We start from the raw sequence: 15,206 nt of genomic DNA on the forward strand, positions 1-15,206 counted from the left end.
TGTGTGTGTGTGAGTGTGTGAGTGTGTGTGTGTGTGTGTGTATGCGTGTGTGTGTGCTCACCGCGGTAGTAGAACAGGCACATGTCGGACAGAACAAACCACCTCTTCTTCCACAGCTTCATACCCGTGCTGTCCTGTAGGGGTCAAAGGTCACAAACCATCAGTCAGTCAGTCATTACAGAGAACAATACCCCTCTCTGCTGCTCACACACACACACACAGTTTTTCCTCTCTTTTGATCTCCCCTCACTTCCCTCCTCTTGACACCCTGGCTGTCTCTCCCTCTGGCTGCTTCTATTAACCAGCTTCTATCTCCTCCTCTGAGACAAATTGCTGTGTTTTATCTCTTCATAACGTGGTGACAAATTTGCCTCTGTGGTGCTCGGGGCGAAGGCCTGTGCTTTGTTCTCTACACTACTGCTCCGGTTCCTTTTTTCCCCACCCTCCCCGGTGTTGTAATGACTGCAGTGACAAAAACACATTTTTCGATTCCGTTTGCTCCCTTGGATCTTTAGCACTGTTTGCAATGTGTGTTGTTCGGCCACAGATCCCGAGGTCAGGAGCTGTGGGTGAACACTGATGATATTTCTTCTGTTAGAGAGCACCTTGCCTGACAGGTCTGTGGGCAAGTGCAGGTGTGAAGTGAATCGATTCTCGTCTCAACAGAAATACAGTGAGTAGCGGTGCAGGGGCTGGGGCTGAGAAGGAGGTTACTGACAGCGGCTCTAACTGGGGTCTGAAAGCTGAGCTGAATGGGGCTAGATGAGGCTGTCTTCAGGGATGGTCCGAGGTCCTCACAGCAACTGAAATATTGACCCACAGCAGATCTCTGCAGGATGGAGAAAACTGCTCAACTTGCAGCGAGAGGGTGGAAAAGAAATGAGAGAACAAGCTGAGCGTCAAGCTAGGTTAGCTTACGTCCAGTGGAGCCCCGCAGGAGGGACAGGATCCTCCCTTTCCCTCAAGTTTCACCAGCTGCAGCAGGATCCAGTGTCTCCAACCCAACAAACAACACAGAGGACTAGAAGTCTCATTCAGCCTGACACTGTGTTAATGTCAGACAGTCTCTACTTATTGGTAGTTGGTGGGAGTAGAAACCTTCACAACTTTACATGAGGTTTGAAGAAATATGTCCACTTATGAATTGAGTTACGGTATACAGCTGTGTCATCTCACTCATGGGCTATTTGTCATCATTTTTGTGGCCATATTCATGTCCCGATGTAGCTAGCTAGTTAGCTATGTCTGAGGATTATAAATGTATTATAGACCTGGATAATAAGGCGCCGCTCAGCCTCGCTTCTAATTTTGTCCAGTGGCCACTCACAGTGTTGCAGTGGAAAGTTCCCCACAGAGCACCATTACAAAAGAGACGTCTGTAAAACTGTTGACGGGACACCAAGAACTGCAACCAAGGTCAATTATGACCTTTTTGATTATGAATTTTTGATCCATGGAGGTTTTATATTCACACAGCTTTCCTCGAACCGAGAAAATCAATTTAGAAATCTATGACGTCATTACAGGGTAAAGCCTTTGGGTCGACAGCAGCAACTCTACTGCACATAACCAGTGGGCTTCACAACCAGGAAGTAAACGGCAACATATTTTTGGTTTATGGGCAAGGCTAGCAATTCTCATTGGACGAAATGGCAAGCATCTTTGGGTCCACTATCCAGTTCTATTTAAAACCAATGATGAAGATGCAGCCCAGTCTCACGCCAAAGCGTGTAATAGACCCACCCATCCACTAGAGGTCAGTGGGTGAGGGTAGTATACCAGTATGAAGAGCCAGAATGTCTGCACTGGGAGCAGGTCAGGGGTGGGCGTGGTGGGTCATTCATGGGATTCTCACCCAGGCATCAGAGTTCCATGTGAGGCCAAGAGTCGATGTTGACTCTTTTCAGTAAGTAGTTAATTTAAGCAAAACCATGATGTGATCCCAAACCAAGTAGTTTTGGTGCATTTACAAGCAAAGACAATAAGCACAAGGCCGTGGCTATACGATTCAGAGGGAAACAGGCACAAACATTCCTGGCTTTACTTGAAATTAAAGATTGGAAAGATTCAGTTGAAAGGAAATTGAAGGACCATAGCAGTGGGCACCACAAATGAATCTTTCATTGCTGCCAACCATTTTCCAAGGTTTCTGACTGTGATATATCACTGTTACTGTGCAGACTTTTCTAATCAATTTGCATTAGTACTATCATTATCCTGCAGGTACACTAGCTATTCAAATTCTGTGAGCTGGTTTTCATATTTTAGTAATGGCTCTCTGTAAGCACAGTAGAAAAAGCACAATTCAAAAGTCTAAAATACTGCAGCCCTGAAAAAGGGTTCGCAGAAATGTGATGAATCTGTGATGAATGTTGCGGTAAGGGCAAAAAAAAAGAAGACGCAAAAATACTGAGCTTTAGAGGAGTTGTCAGGTATATTTTGAACTTTGAACAGAGCCAGGCTAGCTTCCCCCTGCCTCCAGTCTTTATGCTAAATTAAACTAACCATATCCTGACACGTCTAATCTTAATCCTGAAAAGAAAGAAAATACTAATTTTCAGTATTTTTCCCATAATATTTTCCTGTTTCATGATATCTACTGTGGTCAAATGAAGTACATCAAGAAACATTCCAAACACAGTGAATAATAATCCTACTCTATATACCGTACAGTATGTTCACCTACGTATGTGCACCTTTCATTATTCATACCTCCTGCCCGGCCACAGTCCCTCACCCGTCCTCCCTCTGTCCTCTCTTAGTCCCACACAAACACATCTCAATCATTACATCGACTGGACTTCCTCCAGATCAGTACCTGTTTGTAAAGCCAGTTGCTCTTGACCACTGGGGCATTGGGGTTCCTCTTGATGGAGTTGGACCTCTTTCCAAAGTTGTGAACTTTTTTGGAAGACCTAGAGGGCTGTTAAACACACAAAGTGGCAGTACATGTAGAGATTAAAGGAATACAGAAGAAACATTTACATCACACGTACTGTATGTACATTTTTAAATATATAAGTCAAACAAAGCTGTTCTTAAACCTCTATGAAAAACACAAAAACAGCCCACATAATGTTTGTGTTTTCATCTCCTACAGAGAGAACAGAACAGGGAGAACTGAAGGGATGCACAGAGAGAAAAAATTAAATATATCAGCTTTTCTCCGCTGATCTCAACGCAACAATCTGACGGGACGTGTTTGGTGCACTGGTTGTAAAAAGGCTTGTATACTGAAACAGCAGCTTTTCCAGCTGCTATAAAAAGCAACAACAGAGGCAGATGTATTCAGCTCATTAAACAAAGCATACTCCACATCCCCCATACATCACGGCTCACTTACTGGAAAAGTCAGCACTGCAGCATAAAAATCTCTTTTATGTCAGTCATTAGCAGAAAGACTCAAGGAGGTCTTTGAGCGTAAATTTTGCAAATCAGATGATGTTACTATTGAAACACTAACCATAAGTTATCATACAAGAGTGACGTTCCTACATTTCTTGGCTGCCCTCTGGCACCGTCATCAGATCTGAATGTCTACTGACAACTTCTTCCCACTGGATTACGGTTTCATTTTTTAAGCACACAACTTTCCCTCTAAAGCTTTTACACTAGAAACTAATGGCTGGATTGGTATGAAATTTACTGGAGATGATTATGGTTCAGGGAGTTACCCCCGAGACGTTTGAAGAGAGGAGACAAACCACTTAAAGCATTTGGATAGAAAGATCTGTAACGCCAGAGATAGTGGGTGTATGACACACATCCCTTCTATATCTGCTTTACCACAGCCAATCATGGTGTTGCACTTACTGATTTAGTGCGTCTACAGATGGACTTATTATAGGAATCAAAGAGGAGGACATCACGCTAATTCACAGGAATTTCCAAGAAAGGTGAAAGGTCTAATATCTATTGAGAGATTAATATCTAATCTTTGAACAGATTATAGTATAATGTTCTCCTTCACTGGATCACTGTCGGGCAGAACTTGTGTGCATGCTGTCACTGTGTGGCATTTTAAGTAAAGGAAAACATGCACGTCCTAAAAATGTTCTCAGCTTCTTCTTGGCTGTTTTGACCTTATTCATAAGATAAATGCTTCTTCCTTCGACAGTCTGTGTGTTGTTCTTTTCTGAATGTTTCTCAGGCAAGGCACGGAGCAGGACCCGTACAGCTCAGTCATAAATAATGACTTCTCATGAATACATGAAGATATGCGGTGTTATACTTTCTTTTGGCCAGTGTAAGCAGAAGTAATAATAGTATGAGCATCACTTATTCATGAAAGCACGGAACTTTTGATTTGATCCAGCCATGCATATTTATGTTGTGTGTGTTTGTGAGGTTTACTAAGCATTTATAGGGACACACTGTTCAATCTAACAGTGCAGTGACCCGTGCAGATGATACACTCGCTGCTAATACAGCTGAGTTATCCTCCTTCATGCCCTCACTTCTCCAGCCTGAAGGAAAGCTAATGACACAACATGGACACCTTCCAAGACAGTCACTGAGTACTGGGAGTCAGTGGCAACTCACCATTTTAAATGTTTGAGGTTGACCCCCAGCACAGCATTATGGGAACAACAAATCAACTCTATCAGGGGTGTTAGGAGCTGCACTGACAGAAATCAAATACCATACCTTGTAACTCCCGTCTATATTACACACCCAGTGTTTATTAAATTAGACAGCTGGTGTGCTGCATCTAAGAGAAACATTTTTTTTTTTAACCATTTAGATCACATCCTGCACCTATTTAACAATATATGCCAACGTTTCCCCAAAAATACGGCCAAACACAAACTCAGAGACAAACTGCAGCCAGTTTGACGATGGGGATACGCTATCAAGGCCTAATGTTAGGCCCCAGGTTGCCAGGAGCTAAACCTGTTATGCCAGCCTTCTGATCACTTACTGTAATTGGTTGTTTTCTCTCGGACCTCCTGGTGATCCTGTCAGACAGAGCTGGCTACTTTGACATGTAACTAGCTGCATGTAGGGGGCATAGTTCACATTCAGCACATTTGGCTACACAACATGTTCCTCCCTACCTGACCGTTTTTACAGGAAACATGTAAATATGCAGAAGCATTCCGTCTCAGCTCGACTTCAAGACAGTCAATTAAGAGATGGTTTGTGCATAAGAAGCGGTCAGGAAAAAGGGTTGTGTATAAGTAGGTTGACTGTTCATAGACAACAACAGTGTGTTCTTACACACATCAAGCTAATGGTGTGTTGCCCTTAACATGTGCACATAATAGAAGTGCGTTCATAACTGAAGTTACATAGGATATGTAGTTATTTTAAGCCAAAACACCATGTTTTCCTAAACCTAACCTAATGATGCTCAATACATGATGTCGCATGACATGATGTTATAATGAACTTTATTATAGAACGTTGATTAACCTGCTCACCAGAGGTAAGCTTAAGATTCATAGCTTGTTTCATTGGAGACTGACCCGTGTAGATGAAGTGCAGGTGGTGGTGGTGGTATTGACGGTGGTGGCTGGGCTGCCAGGGAAGGTGCTGTAGTCCGAGCCACCTGTGTAGTTTGATGCCTCGCTCATGGTGCTCATGGGACGTTCCTTCTTGTCACTGCTGCTGCCCTGCTCTGACGAAGCCTGAGGAGCCGGCCTGCCACAGGGCGAGAGACATAGAGAGACAAAGAGAGAGGGAGTCAGTCAGACATTTGACCTTTACATAGAGACAGTAAGATACCATGCAACAATTGAAGTAAGAGTTGGGAGGAATGGCCTTGATTTCAGTGATTTTTTTTTTTTTCAGCGTCGCATTTTTGTATTAAAATCACTCAATTAATTGCCATCATCATTGTCATTATAGTTGTGGTGTGGACTCTGTCCTGGCTGTGGAACAGTGGACCAGCTCTTCACTCTTCCAAGGAAAGTGATGGGATCAGGTGAGTTTACCCATCCAGTCTACATGAGTGCGGCAGACTTGGAGAGAGCTTATGTTTTACCTCTTGCGGTCTCTTCTTGGCAGAAAGTCAAACATATTCTCTGTGGCTTTGGGTTCCGCCACCTTGTCACCTATTCCCTGGAGAGCGTCCAGTTTGGTGACTTCTGAATTGGATCCCTGCTGTTTGCATGGCAGAGGTTGTCTAATAGGACTTGGATGAAAGTTGAAATGTTCTTACTTTGTTTTCACTGGTTGTAGCAACCAGTGTGACTGATTGCTACAAGGGCAGGGGGTGTAAATGTGCCTTTGGATTGGTTCATTCAGTTGCCATAATTGCTAAAAATGAGCAGGTGGATGTGTTGTTTCGTATCTGATTGTGCGACCAATAGGAGGGAGAGAAGTGGCTAATCTCAAAGACACACTCTTTCTCCACGACAATCCAGTCAGCCAATAAGCCAACCCATCTCATCAAGCAGACCCTATCTTCACACTCTTAATGACACACTCTCTCTGTTAGGGCCATTAAAGAGAGGGAGGATGAGAACGAGGGGAAGGGTAGAGTGGCTCGAATGAGTGTGAGCAGAGAGAAGCGACAGCGATGAGAGCCAGAGAAACAGAGATAAAGAAAGTAAGAAAGTGGGGGAAGAGAGTTGGTCGCATGAATCACAGCTATTATTCTCTGGGTGTCACCTCTGATATATGCCTCTACATCCAGCCAATTTAAATGGCCTGCCAACTTGGCCTGACAAATTGAACCAGCCCAAAGTTTTTGCTCCTAGTCAAGTGGAAGGACAATAGCTAATGTGAGAAAAAGAAAGTTCAAGGTCCCTGTGTCTGATTAAAACTACCACAGTGAAAGCTTTATGTCTGCTCCCAAGGTAAGCAGAATATAAGCAAAGTAGCTCAATGAAACTCATTGTCTATGTTGGTACTATTGTTGATGGCACGCAATACACAAGGTTTTTTTTTAAATTACTGGGTAGTGCTATTCTATAGGCTGGCAACAACAACAGCTGGTGATCTAGTATACAACAAAATTTCTATAGAGATCATACTGTACAGTTCTGGTTATTACTGAAGACAGACGGCATGGTCAGGTAAAACAAATATTTGCTAGTGACCTAAGATTGTAATTTCTGTGCACAGGTATTACTAACCAACAGCTGGCTACAGAAAAACCACTTAATAGAATAAATGGTGGCAGTGGGCCTAACTCTCAACCTGAAACCATTCAGATCTGGCCAGACATGTTTGGGCAATGTTCGCCTTTATTTCTCTTTTATAAGCTTTAAAACGTGTAGTTTACTATGTTTATATTTCCTTTGTTCTTCTGTGTCTGATAATATAGTAAAAGCTGAAGGAATCAGAAAGGAAAGCAGAAAGCTGCTTAGAGAGATACAATTGCAACTGAGCCCTCACTGGCAAAACCTTTTCCTTCTGGGAAAAAAGGGTTAAGTAAGTCTCTACTAAGATATTTAGTTTGTCGTAAACCACATCATTTGAGGTCATATATGACAATGTTGACCCCAGCAGGCAAGGTTGGATGGCAATGTGTTACATGACATAGTAAATGTAATAATATTACCAAAATCTTTTTTTATTATTATAGTTTATATACTTTTAGTATTATCAATTTCCATGTTTCAATTATATAGCTGTTATTATTGTTGTGGCTCCTGTACATCTCCATGCCATCCCCAACCCCCCTCTGTCTCGTCCTTTCTCTCTCTGATCGTGGCAGATCAGGATCAGAAATACTTTTTGTATGGCTATAATACTATGTATACTTTATGTATGGCCAATACTTTAGATGGCTGTCCATTGAGTCCAGCTGGGGGAAATGTTGGGTCTCTGTAAATGTAATTACTTAAAGAGTATGGTCTAGACCTACTCCAATTAAAAAGTGTCACAAGATAACTTCTGTTGTTAATTGGCGTTATACAAATAAAGACCGATTGATTGAAAGTCCTAATAGTATATAGGACCTATATGAAAATGACAAGCGGAGTACCCCAGGGCTCCATTCTGGGGCCTCTGTCTCTTAACATTTACATGCTTCCTCTAGCTCAGATAATGGAAAACAACAAAATATGTTACCATGGTTATGTAGAAAACACACAAATTTATATAACCATATCACCAGGGGACTATCATCCCATACAAACGCTGAGTAGATGCATTAAACAAATCAATGATTGGATGTGTCAGAGTTTTCTTCAGTTAAACCAAGATAAGACTGAAATAATTGCTTTTGGAGCAAAGGAAGAATGACTTGAAGTAACCCAACACTGGTGGCAATGAATAGAGGCTGGGGAAGGATGGATTTTTTTTTTATTGAAAAAAAATTGCTCAGAGCTGCTTATTTAAAAAGAATGGAATCAACAAATGTGAAAAAGTTCATCTTAATCTCTGGTGAACTTTAGCTTTCAGCGTATTTAGATGCTTTGTTGTCTCAACCAAAAAAGCCAAATCTGCCAGCCATACAGTATCTGCCAGTTCTTTCATTGGTTGTCCCCTCTGAGTCAAAAACAGTCCAATTTCCTCGCAGTGGCCCTCGTTATCAAGTTTTTACTTACAGTCGCCATGGCAGAAATTAGCGACAAGGGGTCACAGCATGGTTCACACTGCCAGACAGAGTTACAGAGTGGTGCTGCCACCATGGTGTGAAAAGAGGAATTACATTTATGATTTATTCATTCTGTTACACAGTGCTGGTGGACCATGAATAATAACATTTTAAGACATAAGCTGCGGGCCGTATAAAATCTGACCTTGGGCCGTGATTGGCCCGCGGGCCGGACTTCAGGCACCTATGATGTGGAATATGTACAGTGTTGATGGTTGGCATCTAGGCAAAGTGCAGCACAGCAGGAAACAGGGAGGGACAATTGTTACCCTCCATAGACTGTAATCTATGTTGCAAAAATAACAGTACACCATGTTAGTGTGGCTATAAGTCCAGTTGACTGCCCACTTTATCTTACAGGCTTTGCTTCATTAGTGCGGGTGCAGCAGGTCAAGATAAAACTGAATCCAAGTTGAGATGAGACCTGTTCCTGTTTTTTTGGGGGATCCTGTTAGAACTAAATGATGAAAGTTTACTGCCCAGACAGTCTGTGACAACTGTGAACACACACACACCACACACACACACACACACACACACACACACACACACACACACACACACACACACACACACACACACACACACACACACACACACACACACACACACACACACAGGCTGATGGTGCTGATAAAATGGCTTGTCTCCCGGGTGTATCGCCTGTAATTGTCCCATACTGCTGATCAGATAACCAACAATACAGCAGTAGTAACACCCCCTGGGTCTTTATCTCTCCTCCACCACCCTGTCATTGTAGCTACCTGTCTTACCTGCCTTATTAACTCTTTGTAATACCATTGGCCCCTTACTATTTCATGGTTTATCCTGTACAGCTTCTATCTTAAATAAAACATTACTTATCATTACTTACTCAACAGTTATCCTCATAGTGTACCATACTGTACTTTTACTTAAATTTTATGCCAGAAAAAGTGTGGCTGGCATGCCACCCATTTACATGCCTTGTGGCACATTAGCAGCTCTTCTATACTCTATACTGACAGCTCTGAAAATCCCCTTTTCTGAAACTTCAGCCTACGCAGCAACATTCAGTGCCTTGAAGGCAAATGGAAAACCCCAACTCCCCAAATCAAATGTTGACTAAACTTATAGATCAAATAGAAACGTCAATTTCTTGCCACGTCAGTACACAAAATGTAGTGAGTAATGAGTTTGTTTTAAATTCAGAGGGATTTTAAGAATCAATGGCATGTTTTCAACCAATCAAAGTGCAGGATATCAGAGTCCTTAATGTCATGAATTTGAAAAGGAAAGCACTGGACACTGACAGCAGTTATCCATACCACAGTTTGCCAAAAGCAAGTTAGCTTTTCATATTTAATACTTAGCTCTTCATAGGGGGCAAATGACCAATATTAGTGAAGGAAGCTGAAGTTATGATTAATTATGGATTTTAGAGGACTGTAGAGACCGTAGAGGCACCAGTCTAAATCTGACACAGGGATCTCTGGAAGCTGCAGCAGATCTTTTGTTCTACTTAAAACTCTGATTGTCTTTTGATTTGAGACTTCACTAAGACGCCGACATCCAACAAGCTGACATCAAACCCAACGCCAAAAAGAACTGCACTTCTCTGGCTCATTTATCTCACATGAAAATGAGCTGTTTATCAGTGACTTATAATAATAATAACTTTACTTGTATAGCACTTTTTAAAACACACAGTTACAAAGTGCTTCACATAAACAAGTCAGAACCTAGTGTACATCCATCCATCCATCCATCCATCCATCCCTACGAACAAACAATCATACAACACACATTCAAAGACAAACACATATATGATGCAAACTCAACATGTTTTAGCACAAGACGAGAGCTGTAGACAAAGTGAGGCAAAGCTGGGAGAATTTATGAGAATGCTAACCTACAGAAATGCATTTTCTGCTGTTGTTTCAAACTGATTCTGAAGGTCTGACGGACTGGGGAAGGCCATTCCAAAGTTTTGGAGCTGACACCGCAAAAGCACCATCACCTCTGGATTTGAAATATGAACGGGGAACAGATAAAATGTCCTGATCAGATGACCGGAGAGGATGGCTACTACAATAAGGGCTCAGTAATTCTGTTATGTATGCAGGTGCCAGACCATGCAGAGCCTTATATGTGATTAATTACATTTTGAAATTGATTCTGTGCTTAACTGGAAGCCAATGAAGGGAGGCGAGAACTGGGATGATATGTGACTAACGACTGGGCTAGTCTGGTTTTGTATGGAGCCATTGTATTCAGAGCTAAGATGCACTGTTCATTAAACCAGTTAACAGGTCCTTAATGTTAGGAAACACAGGGATTGTATTAGAAACATTTTAGAAGGTGGCTGGAAACCTAGCTGCAGAGTGCTCACTGAAGATGCGAGACTGTCTAGTTTGTTTCTTGGAAGCTAGTATAGACTGTGGAATTGTGTTAAAAAAAAAAGGCATAAAAGAAGCAAAGCTCAGTAAGTAACAAGATCTGCCTACTGTTCTTTACAACCGGCTGTTTTATCTGCCTTTTCACAGCCCTGAGATCAGGGTTCCCAGCTCAAACTGAGATTCTTGCAGTTGTTTTGGACAGTAGCCAGGCAGCTAGCGTTAGCCATGTTGCTAACGCTGTGTTTGCAACAGTGGTGCCAGTGACTGACTGCAGAGACACCCACAATATAGAGACAAAAACCCTCACAGCAGCCTGCCAACCTGACTGATTTAACTGGATGAGCTGAAGAAGTCAGAGTCAGAATACACTCATTATGAAATATCTTTCAGCTGAGCTGGCAACATTCACATATATCAGTCTCAATTGTGTGTGTATGTGTGTGTGTGTTCAGTGTCTCCAAGTGAAGACATTTAGCCCTTAGGAAACAGAGAGAGCTATTGTTGCCAGAGGCGGATGTTCTGAAATTGCTCCAATTTGGTGGCTCTGTTGGTGACACTGAAATGCCGGCCAGCAGACTGTGAGAAAGAGAGGAGGCCTTCACTCGCCTCTAGTAACAAGAGTCCTACATCCAAATCAGGGTGACTAACACACACACACACACACACACACACACACACACACACACACACACACACACACACACACACACACACACACACACACACACACACACACACACACACACACACACACACACACACACACACACTGAAATGGTCCTGATCACACAGTCAATCTGTGTTCCCCTCTTTCTGCCTTTCCAATCCTTCCCAGTGTCTCATCTCGTCTGCCTTTTCATCTTTCAGTCACACGGTTATCCTAGCCTTTATTAACCTTTCCTCCATAGACCCTGTGCTTCAGCTGCTCTGGTTCTTCGCTCCTCAGCGACTCGCTGATGAAACTGGTCGTGTGAGTGCTGGACCACAGAGCTCTGGAATGAATTCAGATCCATGTGTTTGCAGGACGGATTCCTCTGCACTGTGAGCATCAGTGTTTATTTGCTCTCTATGATATTACTGATGACTCAGCTGTGTTTGTATCATGCACTTTTTGTTCTCTGTACAATCTTACTTGTGGTTTCAGTCAAAGGGAATTTCTCATTGTGGTGACATCACACAAATAACTGCAGTGCTGCTATTAGAATAAATACCAGTTTGGAAACTGACAATGGTAATAAAGACACCATCCAGGGAGTTGAGCCTTGCACTCATAAGAAAGCTATATATATAGTACCGAGTGTGGAAACTGTTAAAGCCGCTGTAAACATGATCTGCTTATTAAAATAAGTATTAAATAGCGCTACATACAGTGTTTGTTCAGTAACGTGTCTCTCCTCCTCCTGCTCATGCAGTAACAGACATCTTCTGGTATCCCTGCACTCTTTATCCAATCAGGACAGAGAACTCCATAAAGAGGCGGTCCTGTCTGCTCATGATCACAGAGCAGGATCCTCCTGTTTGCTGCTCTGTCTGATGGTTCCTGCTGCACGTTCATGTGGTGACGCAGACAGGAGGGAGGGGACGCTAACTGCAAAACGGACAGGAAGCTAGCTAAAACGACAACAACCCTCGCAGCAGCTTTAAGAACCTTAAGTTGGCATCAAGTGTTGTGATACCCCAGCCCCTCCTGTACGCCATGAAGGGCCACCAGACTGTTAGCTCACATGATGGCACCTGAGCCAAGTTCATTTACTAATTACAGTGGTGGAATTGGAACTACTAACCTTAGTACAATTTTGAAGTATTTGTACTTTTCTTGAGTATTTCCGTGTTCTGCTACTGTAGACTTCCACTCCACTTCATTTTGGAGCCAAATATTGTGCTTTTCATTCCACTGCATTTATGTGACAACTTTGGTTACCAGTTACTTTGCAGAGCGTTGCATCGGAGCCGAAGCGGCACATTCTTAAATTCATTTATTTCATTGGCAAAACACAAAACACGGACTCCGAAAATCTGAAAAATGCTGAATCTCAGATACTGTAAATATATGTATCATTTACTTTTACTTGTACTTTTGATACTGAAGTACATCTAATATCAGATACTTTAGGACTTTATCTCTGTACTATTCATATGGGTGACTTTCACCTTTATCAGAGTAATATTTTAACACCATATCTTTACTTTTACTCAATTATGACACTTGGGTATACTTTTTACAAAACACTGTGAGATGGTGTTCAGAGGGAGCTGAATGTGGATTAGGTAGTTTCTTCCACTAAAGACCTGGTATTCAGCAACTCATTCTCAGATGATGGCTGTCTGAAACTCCATTTTTACTGGAACACATCAGAGCAGTGTGAATCAGGGTTCAGCTACACAATCACAGAAGAGCCAGCTGCGGCTTTTCAGCTCCAGTGCAATTAAACAGCACAATGGTTGATGACACAAAAACACGATACTACAGGCCTGAACTCTTCTGTTACAAAGAGCATTGAGAACGTCCTGAGATTTATTAGCCTCACATAAAAGTTCAAACACTTAAAGCTTTGGCACAAGACCGTGACTCACACTGAACATCAGGGTCACACACAGGCCAGATGTGTTGTTCGCGCTGATGTCCCGATGTCAAATAAAAAACATATAGTAAACCACAGTGTTGATCATACAGCGCCGGCTGTTTAGACATTGTTGTCAGAGAGACAAGACGCACGTGCAGCGTGTTTTCTCTCAGCACTCCTGAGCTCACAGCCAGCAGCTTTCTGCCCAACAGGAAAATGCTATGAGGACACAGGTCCTGAGACAGCTGACAGTGAGAGATGTCGTGGGTCCAAAGCTAGATCAATGGCACAAAGAAACCAAGATAAGGAGGTAGCAATCAAGCCAGGTGGTACATCTGCTGTTGTGAATGAAGATTATGTAACAAAGTTGAATGAGAAGAAAAATGTAGGAAGAAGACTTTCACCACATGTGGTCAAGCTCGATAAAATGTGGTGAACAAATATCTCAAGAATTTAATTTAACAGCTAATTCGAACAGAAGCAGATCAGAAAACAAAGAATTATTGTTATGATAGAAAAAAGTTAAAAATAAAGATCTGCTTCTAATATGAGCCTGTTTCAAATGAAGGTAAAGTAAACGAATGACACTCATAAATACAACATGTGTTGAAATCCATCGAATCCTACATGACTCCACTACTTGTGTTAATGTCTATGCTGAATCATGTTTGCCTTGGCTGTGAGAGTAACTTCAGGTATACTTCTCAGTAATGGAATTCTCTTTCTTAATGTTTCTGGATTGGATCAATGAGGCACAGTTCACTATGACAGTTGAATGCTTTAGCTGGGAGAAAACACCGAGCCTCTATTTTAAACCCTGTCATTCAACAAAGGGAGAGTGTGTTGGTAGTCACACTGGCAGCCTGACACCAGATTTCATTTCATCATTTCAGAGGTAATACAAACCACTTATGAAGGGAAAGAGGATGTAATTTGATTCAGATGGCAACAAAAAAAGAGCTTGTTCGTATAAATTCAACACAGGGTTATTATTCAGAGAGGAAACTTTAACTTTCCCTGCTGCTGCTGGAGACACCACTCATGGCATACACATTAATCATCCAGAATATCATTTCTACATTAGTGGTGCACAGCGGCTCATCAGGCAATTCACGCAGAGTCTGAAATAAAGTTAGTGTTAGAGGAGAAACAAGAAGAAGAAAAGGAATTCTCAAACAGAGGAACGAAGCCTTGAATTAAAGATGAATGCAGCTGAAGACAAAGATGGAAGATCAGTGTGTTAGTCACTGCTTGTCATTGCTGCATAGTGGGCTTTCACCAATTAGATCAGACGGAAATGAACAGAACAGCTTGAACTGCTGTCTTACAGAGTCACATGAGAAGATCAATATCATCTCTGAGCGTAGAGTACGGGGATATGTGGGGGACAAATATAACTAGTTTAGCACTAAAGCTGGACGCAGGGGGAACTCAGCCCCGCTCCAGGTCCAGGCAGAACATTGCACTATATGCATCAATGTTATTCACTTCATCTGTTAGTCCTTTTAATGTTGAGGCTGATCTGAATCATTGTGATTTTGCCTATTACATGTATTTGTTTGCAATCATTGTGGTAAAGCGGGGCCCATTGAATAATTTGGCACTAGGTCCCAGCGTAACAGCTGCTGCTGAGTCCCAAATGACTGAATGCTATAACAGGGAGTGCTGTACGTGAATACATGATAAGAACTTAAGCAAAGCTGCTGTCTATCG

General features: G+C 42.2%; 1 protein-coding gene across 8 annotated transcripts in view; it reads right to left on the reverse strand.

Annotated features, from left to right (window-relative positions):
- Positions 1-15,206, reverse strand: part of LOC311252833 (pleckstrin homology domain-containing family A member 5-like) — a 227,601-nt gene that overhangs the window by 49,658 nt on the left and 162,737 nt on the right. For all 8 annotated transcript variants that reach the window (XM_084346385.1, XM_084346391.1, XM_084346389.1 and 5 more), the window contains 3 exons: positions 5,469-5,643; positions 2,819-2,923; positions 62-134 (listed from right to left, as the gene is read on the reverse strand). In XM_084346385.1, the coding sequence (XP_084202511.1) occupies positions 62-134; positions 2,819-2,923; positions 5,469-5,643 (353 nt within the window). The remainder of the gene's footprint in view (positions 1-61; positions 135-2,818; positions 2,924-5,468; positions 5,644-15,206) is intronic.

This window comes from Pagrus pagrus, assembly GCF_965226575.1.
Source record: "Pagrus pagrus genome assembly, chromosome: 23".
Lineage (NCBI taxonomy): Eukaryota > Metazoa > Chordata > Actinopteri > Spariformes > Sparidae > Pagrus > Pagrus pagrus.